We start from the raw sequence: 16,716 nt of genomic DNA, 5'->3' as shown, positions 1-16,716 counted from the left end.
ACTAGAGCGCAAGAGAGAAGGCGAAAGATCCAATCATAGCACTCAGATGCTCCATTCCAGCAAACTCAGCACCTTTAACTCCAGCAAGATCTGGACAACATTTAGGTTTGGACTGACATGTGGCAAATAACATGCATGCAACACAACTGCGAAGCAATGATCTTCTCCCGAAAGACAGCACTTACTCAATGCCCCTCGTCATCAGCAATTAACATAGCTGAGCCCCATCAAAATCTTGAGAATCCCCATTGATAAAATACTGTGGCTACAAGAGCACATCAGAATTGGAATTCTGCAGTGGCTCTCTTACCACTTGACTCAAAGCTTGTCCACCACGTACAAGGTACAAGTCAAGAGTGCGATGGAATATTCTCCACTTGCCTGGATGACTGGTGCTCCAAGGAAGTCAACACCATCCACGACAAAGTAGCCCCCTTGATTTGCATCCCATCTGCTAGCTTAAACATTAATTTCCTCACCACTGGTATGTAATGGCAGCAGTCTATACAATTTACAAATCATCAAGTCTCCTTTGACAGTATTTTATAAACCCACCTCTACCACAAAGGACAGCAGATGCATTGGAAAGGCACCCCTCCAAGCACCCACCATCCTGATCTTTTATCACTATTCCTTCACAGTTGCTGGGTCAAAATTCTGGAAACCCATTCTCAACAGAACTATGGGTGTACCTACACAATAATTGCAGCAGTTCAAAACAAAAAAATCACATCACCATATTTTCAATGGCATTTAATTTTGATAATAAATGCTGACCTTGCCAGCAACACCTACATCGCATGAATGTTTAAACAAGAGATATTTTAGCTGCTGCCTGCCCATCTTCCCCAATACATACTCAAGTTTCTTAGCAGTTTTATGCTCAGTAGAAAACCAAGAGATGTTGGGTGCTTCCCTTTATTCAGCCCTCTTTTTTCCTTTGTGTTCCAGAGACATCACTTTAAACTAGCCTGGAGTTTTTAAATTGAGAAAACCAGAGAGAGTTTCAAAGGCATTTCTGGCCTAGTGGGAGACAACAGAATTCTGTTTGCATACAGGGTTGCTGTAGAAAAAAGGTCCTCAGGCACCTAGTAGAAAGGCAAGTCACTTACCTCTTTACTGAGTATTTTGAAATCCATTCAGCAAAAACAGAGAATGAACTCTAAAACACCAGTAGCCACAGATATTAGAGAAGAGTTTTCTCCCTTAAAAATGACAATGGGTAGAACTTCTCATTGCTTCAGATATTTGACTGCCATTTATATACCAATGAAAATATCAATCCTTTCACAATTGCAGTCAATTGTATCTGTACAACATTAACATGATACAATGTCTGACATGGTACTGTATTATATTTCCCACTTAATTATTTGATAGTTATATTAAATTTGCAAACCAATATAAAGGTTAACTGGTACAATCAGACAAAGGAGATGTTATTTTTCTTGAGAGAACTGTAGACTTGAAGTAAGTGTATGCACAAATTAACAAAAAGATGGACATGGTCATAACAATACTTTTTTTTTTATTAACAGTCAATCCAGCAACTACATTACAAGCACATTAATACTTAACTATACTTTGGGTGATGGTCACATTTAAAGTGATACGTTCACTGCATCCACACACAGTTGTGTTTACAATGAATCCTGTATTAAGAAGTCACAGTAGAACTTAATCAGACTAATTACTCAAGGGCTGCTTTAGGTGTATCTGTTGATGGCAAACTTTAAATGCTGAATTTGATGCCCTGAGTGGTTAAGAACAGTGACCATAAGGACTGCTATTTTAGTCAAGGTACAAACTACTCCTTCACAAATCTGTTTGTGCCATTGCCCTTTAGGATGTCAATAAGCAATACTATAGCCCAAATAATTTATAACCTTATTTTATGTTACATAAAAACAAGTAATTGTTTAAGTCACAAAGGTGGCATGTAAAACAAATTGCACAGTGAAACACGTGGGCTGGGACACATCGCACCTCCCTGAACAAATGGAGAGACAAATATTTCAGGATCAGATCATTAGGCTGAACTTATTCTGAACGATCTCTGAAAAGGAGAGCAAGAAAATGGGCGGGATTCTTCTATCCCACTGCAGTGAATGGAGATTTGGTTGAGTGCCAAATTCTCCGTCCTCTCTGGCACTGGCAGCAGAGTGTGAAAGGCTGGAAAATCCCAGCTAAAGTTTCCATGAAATTAGACATACAAAGCATTGATCCAACTGTTGCATTCTTTAAATGAATTTTCGATTTCAGAAAATTGACAAGAGAATCATAATTTCTTTAAACATTCTGAACAAAGATTGTATTACAAAACTGTGCAACAACTGCAAAAGTAAGAAACTCATGCCAAATAAGATCTGTTACAAAGTGTATCTCTGATTTTATACAGATGCTATGATACGCAATCGCTGTTTAACTGAACTAGGCTTAGTAATTCCAGAAAAAAGACAAATACTGGGAAGTTCAAGATGTGATAATCCCTGCCCAGACAAATACAACTGAGCATGGCTGCATGGGGGAGGGGGAAATTATACATTTCTTACATTGAGCTGGAAACAAGAAACAGAAAAGTCAATGTCACGATTTTTTTTTTATTCCAATTCAATCAAATCCAGTCCAATTCAGACTCTCAGCAAGTCGAGACATTCCCGATCCAAGCTGACAAGACAGGGCTCTCACCTCCTGTTTTAGGCTTGATCTACATGATCCAAGCTGATTGCAGTAGGCATAGCTCCTCCTCCAAAACTTGATCTCATTTGCATCTTAGCCAAAGGCCAAGATGCTGCTTTTAAAAATTGCTTCAAATGAAGCTAAAACGTAACCTAATGACTCCAATCAAGCACAGCATGTCGATACTACACTTGATCTTAGCCAAAAAGGCCGAGATGTCGTCACAATTGTTCTGTAGGGTAAAATCAAAGTGAACAAGGTTTTCAAAGCTACATGTTAAGCCCACGTTTATTTCATTCACTACTGTAACTCAGAGGATATAAACAGTTTCATTTATCAGACAGATAAACATTTGAACAAATGTGTTTACTGACATACAAATAGTTGATCTTTGTATTCAAGTTTTCTGCACCAATTTAAATACTTATTTGCATACATAAAATACAAGTTTCTCTTATTAAAAAAGCAGAATTACCTAATACATCAAAATGGTGTAATCTCCTAGAGAGCTGCATAAATACAGATTAGGGCAACTACATCTTACCTCCTGATGAGCTGCTTAAATACAGATCTGGGCAACTACATCTTTCTTCACTCCCTGAAAGGAATGGAACACCAATACTGACTTTGTGAAGAGTCTACCTAACAACATTTTTGTATATACCCATCGTGTCAATATAGTACATTGCTTCACCTCAGAATCTTGACCCAACATCCCAGAACTAGTCTTAAAAGAAAAAACACTTCATTATGAGAGACATCCGAAGTTCAAGGAATTGCAGGTGAAGAACAGTTTTATAAATGAAGATATAAAAAAAATGTTGGAAAATGTACAGGTCAGGCAACATGTAAAAAAAAAACCATGTAAAAAAAGGTTTTATATATACTCACATGTGAAAGAGTCCTTAATCAACAAACATTTTTTTCATGTTGATTGACTTGTTCCAAATTTCCAGCACTTTGTTGTACTTCTATTACTTACATTTCTTCTTTACTTGCTTATTTCATAATAAAACAATAAAACCCTAAAATTTACTACAGGAAACACAGTAGTAAATACCTAACATGTGAACACTTAATATGTTAATCTGTAATTGCTTCCTCTGCTATTTTGACCTATTTACAATGAAAGCATTAATACCATTGTTGAAAAAGTGAGAATATGAATTTTAGACGAGTGCATTAGGTGCTGATATCCCACTGAGTAATTCCAGAACCTAAACATTTTATGCCATTTAATGTCTCAGAAGGCTTACTGGAAGGGAAGAGTTCTGAAAGTGTAAACATGGCAACGTTTGTGATCAAGCTACAAATTAGGCTCAAATAAATTTATTTACTTGCTGCAACTCATTAACAATGATGAATACAATGAGGCTGGATAGAAAATACTGCTTATTTCTTAAACTCAGTTAGTTTATTTCAAAATTTCAAAACTGGATGAGATATTACGGCCATTCCCACCAGTTTAGATCTTCCAGTCTCAGCAACAGTGGCGGCAGAGCGTGTGAACAATGGAAAACCCCTTTGACAGTGGTGGGACCGAAAGATCCAACCAATTATGGGCCCTGTAAAACATGCCGTATCGACTGCAATAAATCCCACCCTTTACCTCTGAGAATGGGTGTGAATTGCTGTCTATAACTATGTAGCCTACTCACCAGTAATGTTGCGAAGGAAAAAAATTGGCGAATAGTATACAAGAATAGAAAAACAGAATTTGAGAGAGAGAAAAATTCAACTTCTGGATTAGTCCTGCTGATGGTCATGGTTCATTTTCTCATATTCAGTATTACCTTTTATCTGCCTTCTTCCCTCCTTAACTACCAGACCAAACACTCATGCACATTTTGTTGCTATAACCAAGATTTTACTTGTTGAGTACGTATACAGAAATGAATCCAGCTCCACTGAATAGATGATCTTTGTGAAAATGCAGAATATATTCAGTAGCCAAAGTAGTGCAACTGCATTATAGCTACACCAGAATGAATCCTGGGCCAGGAGGCTAACATTTCGACACACACACACAAACTATTTTCTGCCAATTTTGAGCCTTAGGTTCCTGGAAAGCCAGGTGCAATGAAATGTACGTTTTCATAATTATTATTGCATTTGTCTGTGCCATTTACAAGAAATGTTGGAAATAATACTAATTCTAATGCAAGAATGTAAGATTTCTTCAGCCTCCAATAAAAAATGACTAAAGTGTCTATTAAAAATGTATTAGCATTAAATTTATATAAAGGGAAGGTTACATGTAACAAACTTCCTGCAAGTTCTTGGGTTAGAAGTTAGCAGTAGTACCTTAAATGGTATTTAAAACATTTTACTGTGTTCTTACCTATTAAAAAAAGTCACAAGACCATGATAGACTAAAATAAACTACATAATTGATAAAAACCTGGTGCTCAAAAAAAGTTGGAAGCCTTTTAATATGCCTCTGATGTAAAAAGCACCAATCTGTCACTGATTTAATTGTTACAAACAGTGCCTCCATGAAGATAAAGGCAAATTTTGAGAAGTATTGTACTCAAATAATGCATCTGTTAAGGTAGCTTACATTTAAAGGCACATCACATGGTTTCTATTGAATAAAGTAATTCAAAGGCTGCATTGCTTTTTGATCCCAAACCATCAATGATTGAAGATACAAGCACAAGAAATCAGGAACAGGAATGAACAAGGAGCAGACCATACGGACCCTCAAGCTTGCCCCTCCATCAATATCTCAGCTGCACTTTCCCACCTGATCCCCATACTCTTGGATTTGCTTGGTGTCCACAAATTTATCAATTTCAAATCTTAAATATGCTTGATGACTGAGAATTCACAGATCTTTGGAGTTCAGAAAAGTTCGTAACTCAATGACCAAAATGATCTGTTTCCTCTAACTTCTATTTGTGGGCCAGTTATATAAATTTAAAGATATGTTTACTTTTCAATACTTTGCAGTACCAATAGCATTAAATCATTAACATAACTAGTTTTCTAGTGGGTCTTTGAGTTAATTGATCTCTGCTCTGACAGCATGCAAACATGATAATGGACTTCACTGCTTCAAGGTCAGGGAGGGAAAGAAAAACAGCCTAGGCTCTCACTTATCATCACTATCCCCAGATAGTGAAAATCCAACAAGAACAGAATTGGATCCATTGTACATTTTCCCTTGACTGCCCAGGGACCTAGACTCATAACGAAACAGCCAACTGAATGAAGTGCTGGAGGGATAACCAATTCGGGAAATTCTGCCAATAGCTGCTTGCCCCAACTTCTGTAACTCCCTCCCTAAGCCTCCCTGCCTCTTTACATCTCTTCTTTCAAATACTGTTAAAAACCTACCTCTTTAACTAAGCTTTTGGTCACCCATCCAAACATGTCTCAAATATTATAGATGCTGGATTCCAGAAATAAAGACAGAAAATGCTAGAAATGCTCAGCATGCCTGATAGCATCTATGGAGAGAGAGGAAAAAAAAAAAGAGCTGGATGTTTCAGATCAATGACCTTCTATTAGGACCACTGCCAACACCACACTAAAACCAGGACAGCTTCAAAGCAACAGTTTCAAAAGCAGCATTTGTAGAGAACAATTGAAAGAAAGAATATAGGATACAGGCTGACAAGCTTTATTGAGATTGCTTCCCAAGAAATATATAGCCAAGCAGGTTAAATAATCAAATATCAAGCCTATAAACTTTACTCATTTTGGCATCAAGTATGCATCATGATTAGTTGTCAAAAATGGATTTTAACAACATTGTTTTATTTTAATTTATTTGCCTTCACTGATACCAAGATAAGACTAAAGGACTGAGAGCTAGATAAATTGAATTGTTAAAAATGAATGTTTTTATCATGTTATGATTAATTCTGTATTGTAAACAGTGAAAGTCATCACATAGCAAAAGGACACATTCTTCATGATGTCTAATTAATTGGATGTCACAGTAGTTTCCTCATCACATGAAGATGCACCTCACAGCTATCAATGTTTAAGATACTAAAAAAGATCTTCTGATTAACTTTTTAAAATGAATTGGTCTAACTTTACTTGTTTCACTGTTTGTGGAATATTACTCAGGAGGTTTGAGGTATTCCTGTAAACTGGAATATACTGGATGTTGAACCACTGATAATTACATATCCTCTCAAGCAAAGCAAGTTAGTGTATTTAACATAGTGCATGTATAGATTGCTTTTAAACTAAGATGCAGTATTTTCTTTCTGAAATCTACTAGTGACTCACCAAAACTACTGACCATCTAGAATTTCTTTTCATAAGAAAATGTCAAAAGATCAGATTGATCCTACAACAAGTATTCTCATCCCTGGCCCTGAAGATTTAAGGCATTATAAATCAGCACAACTTAGTAACTAGCCACTGCAATAAGACATTTCTAAAGTTTCAAATGTACCACAAACAATGTTTTAATAAATAAGGACATTCTTCCTATAGCACCCCACATCACAATCCCAGCCCCCCACCTCATGTACCCACTAAATAGGCAATGTTCAGTCAAACAGATTTCTAACCTGAATTTTTCCCTTGCACAAAAAGGTAATAGGATATAAAAAGCAATTGGGTCACTGCCAGTACCAATGACTTCTAGCTTCGTCTAAGCCAGTGGTGCACAGCAGAACACATTTACCCAATTATTTTATACTGACAGACTTCGGATTCCTATATATAAAAGGTGAAGTCCTTTTTTAAAAATAGTACAGCATGTCCATCATGTGGACTTCAGACTACAACTATTAAGGAAATTTAAGGTGGAAGGTTTACATTACACAAAAACACAACTTTACTAAGTCTACCTACGCAACCTGGACTTTTTATATCCCACCCCCCACTTTCTCAACGTTGCATCTCAAAATTGACAGGGTCCAATTCCTTATTCCCAATAACAAATAGGGATGAGGGCACAACTTAAAATGAAAAACAAAGCTTGTAGATAAAATAAATTATATTTATCTGCAGAACTGTTACTGTGTTTTAATCAATGCCCATATAGTTCTTGTTTTTTGCTGCTAAGCTACATAATCTGTTCACGATTCTTTATCCTCCAGGGTTGTTTATTTCTTGGCGCGATCCGTCTTTAATTCAGCTTTTGCACTTGGTCTTTTGAGGTGCCAGCTTCCCACCTTTTCTTCTTCTTCCAGTTCGTCCTCACTATCAGTAAATCTGTACTGATCACGTTCTTTTGAAGGCTCATGAGCCTTTTTAAGGAAGGATACCTCATTCATTGATAATAAGTGGGCACTTTGTTTCTTGCCAACTTTCGTAGATGACTTTTTCTTGGTTGATATCTTAGGTTGTCTTTTGCCAATTTTCACCAAAGGCTTGAATTCTTTAGCTGCTTTAGAAGTGGGAAGAAACCAGTCCTGTCCACAAAAGTATTACCATATTAAACATAAATAAACCAGTGAAAAGGGGAAAGCACAGTTACATTAATCATCCTTACTTTATTCATCATTAATTTTGTATAGTTCATGAATTAATGCATCAGCCTAGGGTACAATCAAAAACAAATGTTTTTGAGAAGAGAGCTCCACTGACAGGATCAATTTCTAAAAAGATTACATAGAATAAAGAATAGCATTCTATTTTTGTCTTATTCAAAATCATTTTTAAAAAAAGTAACTTAAAGTTAGAGACAGGCTTAAAGGAACTACTTCTTGAACCAAGGAACGTAAACGAACATTAGCCAAGACATAACCATAAACATGGGGATGGGTCAGCATGAAATATTGATGTCATTTCATCTACATCACGTTGTTGAACTCAACCACCATTTCAAGCCGGTATTCTGATAAGATTATGAGGAAGTTACTGACAACATCTCAGTTAGCCAGACAAATGGATTGCACTCACATTTTTAACTTATAAACCCTGCTCTATAACAAAAGTCTGTAAGTCTTTGATGTTATCTACAATGAGATAAATGTAATTCAGCATGGTGCACCATTTGTAAATTAAGTCAGAGACTCCCTACCTTCCCACCAATACCCAGATATCTAAAGTGGTGCAATTTAATTGAATCCACTAATTGAACATACACTTGGAATAACATAATTGTAAGATTCCAATTCTTTGGGTGTAAAAAAAATGCAAAGCAATTAACTAATTATTATTGAGCTGATTGCCAAGATGTAGGTCACTAAGATTATAAAGGTTTTTACCTCAAAATGTACGTTATTAATATGATATTTCACTCCACTCTCAGAACTGAATTCCTTTTCACACAGCAGACACTTGTACTTTCCAGCAACATATTCCCCCTATTAGTTTACAAAAAACACAAGTTTTAGCAATTAAGACCAATAAAATAACAAGCTTAATTGAGATACTGTGGCTTTTCTTTTCACCCATGATGAGAAACATCAACCCTTAGGGATGGACTCTTGATGTTTCAGACAGCTACATACGCATCAAGCATTTCAGATCAGGCAAAATTCACGTAGTCGCACAGTATAGATGCATCTACTCTCCTGGCCTTAGTCCCAACCTTCGTAGAAGATTTGTTCTATTTTGATCATAGCACAGAGCACGAATTGAGGGTGATACTTATAACTCTCACAGAAGGCCGAGTCTGTATGGCAATTGAACCTATGTCATAGAGAATGAAAGTTCAGTGTCCAACTCATCACACTATGCACTTTTCTTTCAATTGATAGAAAGCAAAAGGAGACAATGACATTAATGCAAACACTGCCATTTTCTGAGTACAATGGCTGAATCATTGCATCATTATCTACTCCGTGCCAGTCAAATGAAGCAACAAACTTTCAGTTCTCAAAAAAGACAGTAGGACTAGGGGGCACAGCCTCAAGATAAAGGGGGGGCGGTTTAGAACGGAGTTGAGGAGGAACTTCTTCACTCAAAGGGTGGTGAATCTCTGGAATTCTCTGCCCGTTGAAGTGGTGGAGGCTGCCTCGCTAAATATTTTTAAGAAGCGGGTTGATGGGTTCTTGATAAGAGAGGGGATTAAGGGTTATGGGGAGAGGGCGGGAAAGTGGAACTGAGCCACGACAGATCAGCCATGATCTTATTGAATGGCGGGGCAGGCTTGAAGGGCTGGATGGCCTACTCCTGCTCCTATTTCTTATGTTCTTATGTCCTTATGTTCTTAAGTTCTTCATAGTGCCACAGTGATTAATATTGCTGAATCAGTGCCAGGGACCCGGGGTCGATTCCCGGCTTGGGTCACTGCCTACACGTTCTCCCGTGCACGAGTTTCCTCCAGCTGCTCCAGTTTCCTCCCACAGTCTAAAAGACGTGCTGGTTAGGAGCAATGACCATTCCAAATTCTCCCTCAGTGCACCCAAAAAGGCAGCGGAGTATGGCAACTAGAGGATTTTCACAGTAACTGCACTGCAGTGTTGATGTAAACCTACTTGTGACGCTAATAAATAAACTTTCAAACTTTAAAGAACATCTCTAAAATTATCTTCTGCCATCACCTCTTCACATTCATTGGCATTACCATCACTGAATCTCCCATCACTGGCATCGTGGGAATTACCCTTGACCAGAAACTGCACCAGCCATGTAAATAGTGTGGCTACCAGAGCAGGTCAAAGGCTAGGAATCCTGTGGTAAATAACTTAACACCTGATTTCCCCAAAGCCTGTCAACATCTACAAGTCAGGAGTGTGATGGAACATTTTCCATTTGCCAGGATGAGTGCTGATCCGACAGAAAGCATGACACCATCCAGGACAAAGCAGCCCACATAATTGGCCACCACCTTAATCATTTCCTCCCTCTCGCACTTAAGGACACTGGTAACAGTGTACATCTACAAGATGCATCACAGAAACTCACCAAGGCTCCTGTGACAGAATTTTCCAAATCCACGACCTCCAACAACTAAAAGGACAAGGGCAGCAGATGCATGGGAACATCACCACCTGCAAATGCGCCTCCAAGCACAGTAATCATCCTGAGTTGGAAATATATTGCCTTTACTTCACTATTGTTGGGTCAAAATCCTGGAACTTCCTTCTTAACAACAGTTGTTTACCTACACTACATGGACTACAGCAGTTGAAGGTGATGGCTCACCACCAGCTTCTCAAGTCCATGGATGGGCAATAAATGCTGGCACCTATGTCCCATGAATGAATTTAAAAAGGCAGTTGCGCCATGTCTTATGTACAATTTTTAATGGCTCTATTTCTAATCTATTATCTCCCACTTTCATTCATCTCACTCTCCTTGGACTTCAAACATAATGTCCACATCTCCTAGCTGCTAAAACACAACCTGCAATCCCCCCTCCCCACCACCCAAATTAGAAAGAGTTTGGTTTCCATTTCACACCAAACATACCTCACGTCTTAATTCTCTAAAAATCATGTTTGTCTAAGCCTGAAAAACTGATTTTAAACACCTTTCATTCTCTTGGCAAGGTCATAGTTAAAGCTTATTGCTCAATTCAATACGTCTCCCAACCTTTCTCATCTGTCTCTCGCCAGACTTAATTAATACATCAGGACAATTGCCCCATTGCATTTGTCTTTCTTTTGCCCTTCAGCAACAAATATACCACATTGCCTCCTACATATAAAGGAGAAATTATTAGTTCCCTCATTCCTCCCATTGTGCTCAGGGTTTTGAAACTAAAGAGCAGCAACATGTAACAATTACTTTTTTCTGAGATGTCTGGCATTTTAACCTTTTATGCCATTCTTTGTCCAGGATTCCCAATAAAAACAAATGCATCTTTTCATGAAACTATTACACCAATAGGATAGACACAAGGAAATAAAGCATCTTTTGGCTCAAATGCAGGAATTCAAAACAGAAATGCCATTGAATTATTGCACGGATCAAGATGAAATTCCTAAATAACTAAGCTATGAAGTATGGAATTGGGTTTATTTGAAAATTCTTTGCAATTATAAATGCTCACCCAAAAGAAAGAGAAGGACAGGGAAAATGTTACGTAAAATATACATTCACTGGCATTTTTTTAAAAACCTCTATACTTAAGCATTCCTCTGCATGGAATTACCTTTAATTGGAGCAAAATTTAATCCATGTAATTTGAACCCTATGTCTTAATCCTTACGTCCACTGGAATAATCATGCAAAGATAGTAGGTCCTATCATATAGTGTTTTATTAAGTCCTAATCTGATATGCACCTGAAAATGTATGTAGGGAGAATAAATTTGTCTGCTATCTCACAATTTCACAGATAAACGCTAATATCTTCCCCCCCTTCAACAACAGTCTAGAAATAGAGTAAAATTTAATATAAGAGCAACATTCACCAAAAAAAGGGAAAATAACGCTGTGCAGTTTTCTTCTGCTATACAAATCAAGCAAAGTTAAAAGGAAGAAAAATTCATAGCGATGGTAGGCTAACGTCCTTGAACAGCTGAATGGCTTTAAAGTTAACCTGTCAGCTGGCCACAAAAGGGTTAGATACAGCTCAAGTACAAAGCGTTGCATGCCATGAGAGAGTCTTCTACAAGGTCAAAACTCCAGTACATACCTTACCACAGAGATCTATTATAAATCACTCTTTTCTGAACCTTAAAGAAAAGTCATACTTACCCTTGTACAAGAACCAAGATGAGCTTTCAACCCCGATACACTGGTATAATTAGAACCACAATCCTAAAAAAGAATTAGCTGTTAAATGCAATTACATATTGGTTAGCTCAAACATTTCAGTTTCATGCAAGTCATAGAATCTAAGAACTCAGCTGTTAAATTTGAAATACACAAAATTAACAAGTTGTACTCAAAAAATGCATCCCTGAAATAAAGTTGAATGACAAGGAATTCCAGGTCAATATACTGGCTCAGAACTTCAGTATGGAGAGCATCTCTGCTGTGACAAAAAAAAACTTAAGCCCCATCTTGAACATAGCACCTCCCAATTTTTGCAAGGGTGGGAATGGGGACAGAAAGCATTTTGTGCATCCAGGGTTTTTGGATTCAGCTAACTATTTAAATATATCAGCTGTCTCCACTGAAGTGGGATTTCGGTAGGCCTCAAGTGTGCACATTAGACTTGCCAAGCTGATTGAAATGGTTATCAGACCTGTCAAAACTGTCAGAAACACATATCGAAGGGCGCTTGTCAAGGCATTTAAAATTCTTGCCTTTTGAAAAACAACTGGAGTGTTAAAAAACGATTGCTTGCTATTTTACTCTCATCCGTTGATATAAGCCTTAATGTTACCATTACTGGATTAGTGCTGCATGATTGATTTCACAGCCATTCAATATTACTGTAGGATGGAAGGCCTGTCTCTGGGCTCTGGCACTGCGTCCAAAGTTTAGAAGTACAGATAAAAACATGATGTCCCTCTTACACATATTCCCCATGCCCCATCCAGGCCAACTTATTCCCTGCTCACCCGTAGCCATTTATAAAATCGCATGCATTTCCCCTGCCCCCCCCACCGAAAAAAATCCTTTGCACTTACAATGGCAACTTACCTAGCATGCACATATATCAGAAAGCCATCAGAACCCATGCAAGGATGAAATTATCATAGAATCCTTCAGTGCAGAAGGAGGCCATTCAGCCCAGAGTCTGCACCAACCACAATCCCACCCAGGTCTTATCCCTATTACCAAGTATTTACCTTAGCTAGTCCCCCTGATACTAAGGGGCAATCCACCTAGCCCACACATCTTTGGACTGAGAGGGGAAACCAGAGCACCCGGAGGAAACTCACAGACACAGGGAGAATGTGCAAACTCCTCACAGACAGTGACCCAAGCTGGAAATCAAACCCAGCTCCCTGGTGCTGTGATTCAGCAGTACTAACCAAATCAAGTTCTATAAAATTGTTCTGATTGTTTATTTTAGAATACACTATATTGGAGAAAAATCACTCAAATGATGAAATCCCATTTACTATATTTACATCCCTTTAACTAAATAAAATCTAATAGCAACAAAATTTTCATTCATCCCCAACCAACACTGGAAATAATAGTCCCACATCACAGTCTGTAACTACTTGTATCTGTCAATCAAACTGTGAAATGGCAGGTAGAATCCATTTCATTTATTCAGTAATTCTAACACCCAACCCAGGAGCAAAAATCTGGGCCAGCAGTTTCAAGTATCCTCACCACCAGTATTGATTTTATTTCCACTTCTAGTGCACAATTATCCATATGTGTCTACTGTCAAATCTCTTTCTCTACCATGAAAGCAAGCTGTCAGGAAGTGCTCAGAATAATTCTTGAGTTGATTTATTTCTAATGCTTTCCTCTTCCTGGCCCTTTCTTCACTAAATAACAACTAAGCAATTGACATCTTTTTGATCCTGGATGTCATTCATGTGCTATCTGATCCCTTTACACAAATCCTGAATTTGTACAAAACACTTTCACTTACATGCAGCTAACATCTACATTAGCTACAATGAAGCAGCAGATTCTTCAGGGGTGTTAGCTATTTACATTAATGAGTTGGTGTGCAACTAAATGAGGATTCCATGAAGATAACATATAGAAACTGGGGTTACTTCAAAATTCTTTTTAATAGTAACTTTAAAAAAAATGAATGGGAATGGGAAAGGAGTGTAATATTTCTCTCAGATCAGAATTAATATTTAAATTAACCAGTAAGACAGGGAAAACGTACGTATCAAAGACATAAGGTTATGCCATATAACTGGAGTAAATTACCATTCATATTCAACATGGCTAAAGTCACCCATTATTGAATGGATAGGGACAAACAATCTCGTGACGTCACTAATACTCCTGCAGAGGGCACAGAAATACCAGCAGAATCAATCCCACTTCTGCGCAAATTCAAGGAAGCAAATCAGTTGACTTGGTAATATACTGTATTACAGAGCAGCTCTTTCCAGCAGAATCCATAATGCAATTCATTTGACCTACTGACACAAGGTGCTGTGAAAGGAGGCTTACTGAGTTGCTGCAGTGCATCTTGTAGATGATACACACTACAAGGAAACTTGCCCAAAACATTTGTTGCATAATGACCTATGGCAAGACAACATTATACACTGGTGCAAGGTAGAACACTCTTCCATAGTGACTTAAATAAAGTGGTACTTTTTCACAAACATCCCTACCAAAATACACAAGGGATACTGTATTTACCTTGTTTGGACACTGCACTCTCTTATAGGTTTTCATCTCATTCTTCCACTTGCGAAGCACTTCATGACTGAATGTAGGCAAGCCAGGTCGTGTGTACTTTAACTGAAGTGGGGAGGGGGGAAAAAGAGAAAAATCACTATTACACATGTTCTGAAATACAGAATTTTGGCCTGACAAACCAAATTTTTAGGAAGTGTGTTGTTGAAAAGCCTTGAGGGGACAGGATGTAGAATGTTAGCACACAGCACTTCCACCTCTCACATACATTGTTTGAATTCACAAAAATCGCACACAGATTTGAATTCAGCCCAACATGATTCGATTAGTGACTCTTTCCCCTCTCTGCTGACCATGACCCCTCAACTAAAATTGTCCGAGTAAATCTCAAATTGGTGGACGTTCATAAAACTGCCAATAATCCTAAACATTAGGAAAGTTAGACCCACATGACAGAGATTGGAAAAAAAAAATAACTATACATACAATATTGTATTTTACAAAAGTTAATATCTATAGAGGGAAGCTTGACTCTGTTTGCTCCAATTTAACTCAACTTTGACTAACCTTAAAAAAAGAGTTCCCTGGCCACAAAAGTGGACCATAGAAAGTGGAATCCATTCCCTAAATCTGACACTTACCTTGTTTTTTGTAAAATGTATCAAAGAAAAAAGGTAGCTATGAATTAGGTCAATTCCAAATTCCATCAAAAAAAAAGTTTATTTATTAGTCACAAGTAAGGCTCACATTATCGCTGCAATGAAGTTACCGTGAAATTTCTAGTCACCACACTCCGCCATCTGTTCAGGTCAATGCAGTTAACCAGTACATCTTTCATACTGTGGGAGAAAACTCACAGACACAGGGAGAATGTGCAAACTTCACACAATGACCCAAGCCAAGAATCGAACCCAGGTCCCTGCCACTGTGAGACAGCTAACTACTGTGCCACCATGCCGTTCCGATAGTACACGGTCACCTCTATCTTGTCAGATGTCCTTTGCATTTAATGCAAAAGTTGCAAAAACATTACTTTCCTACATCACACCTCAATACCAATTGCCTCTCCAGATGATATATCAATATGATCTTACATACTAGATGTATTTACTTTACGTTTGTAGAACAAATCACAAATCTTACTGAAGTAACCTTCTAATTCACTCAACTACATAATGATGGCAACACCCTTTTACATAACCTTAAAATAACATTTAGATTTTATGCAAAGTACGCAAGAATTCTAGAAATTAACTGGCAATGCAGTTATCCATAACACTTTAGGCCTCCATTTTCTCAATGGTCTTCAGCACTTTGAGTTCCTATTCTCCTTCCCAGCTCTCAGCGCATAAGCACATAAGAACATAAGCACAACACAATCTAATGCCAGAAGGAAAGTTCTCCCCTTTCCTGCCCAACCTTTCACCTCTTAGCAAGAGTGTTCTCACTGCTCCAACCACCAAAACCTGTACATTGTTACAATTATGGCTACTTCTGCCATAATTGCATCTACCTACCCCAAACCAGTAGCACTATTCATGAACAACCGCATACCCAGCCTGAACCCACTGCAATGTCACAAGAATCTCCCTGCATCCACTCCTATGATCGAAGGAGGAGCAATAATCTATAGCCGAAGAAAAACGCGAACAGCAAGCTATCTGGATGGGGAAAGAAAGTTCTCTTGAAGTATTCTCGCACGTTTACGTTATCCAAACAGCTTGTTTCTATGGTGTAACTTTGGTAGAAATCTTTGCTGAACTATCTGACCCCAGCAGTCTTATGCTGGGAGAGGTTTTTGAATATGAGCCTTCGCCAGTTACCTGCTATCACTCACTGTCTAGGTTCACATATACTAAATAGCCAAACACCAATTGGTCAAGTATCAATAAATCCTGGCAAGCATGCATCCATTTGCCTTCAAGAGAGATAC

The 16,716-nt window shown here is 38.0% G+C and overlaps 1 protein-coding gene and 1 non-coding gene across 4 annotated transcripts in view; both read right to left on the bottom strand.

The window, feature by feature from the left end:
- Positions 1-1,513: 1,513 nt before the first annotated feature.
- Positions 1,514-16,716, bottom strand: part of znf512 (zinc finger protein 512) — a 55,534-nt gene continuing 40,331 nt past the window's right edge. For all 3 annotated transcript variants that reach the window (XM_080192311.1, XM_080192310.1, XM_080192312.1), the window contains exons 13-16: positions 14,787-14,888; positions 12,243-12,305; positions 8,859-8,957; positions 1,514-8,060 (exon numbers count right to left, since the gene is read on the bottom strand). In XM_080192311.1, the coding sequence (XP_080048437.1) occupies positions 7,752-8,060; positions 8,859-8,957; positions 12,243-12,305; positions 14,787-14,888 (573 nt within the window). In that variant the 3' untranslated portion in view covers positions 1,514-7,751. The remainder of the gene's footprint in view (positions 8,061-8,858; positions 8,958-12,242; positions 12,306-14,786; positions 14,889-16,716) is intronic.
- On the bottom strand, positions 2,703-2,901 carry LOC145345810 (U2 spliceosomal RNA). Its single transcript, XR_013887189.1, has one exon. It is a non-coding gene; the product is annotated as a U2 spliceosomal RNA (small nuclear RNA).

This window comes from Carcharhinus amblyrhynchos, chromosome 7 (assembly GCF_965287045.1).
Source record: "Carcharhinus amblyrhynchos chromosome 7, sCarAmb.v2.hapA, whole genome shotgun sequence".
In the NCBI taxonomy this organism is placed as follows: Eukaryota; Metazoa; Chordata; class Chondrichthyes; order Carcharhiniformes; family Carcharhinidae; genus Carcharhinus; species Carcharhinus amblyrhynchos.
The sequence above is the reverse complement of the archived record's forward strand: the minus strand, read 5'-3'. Positions and strand labels throughout refer to the sequence as shown.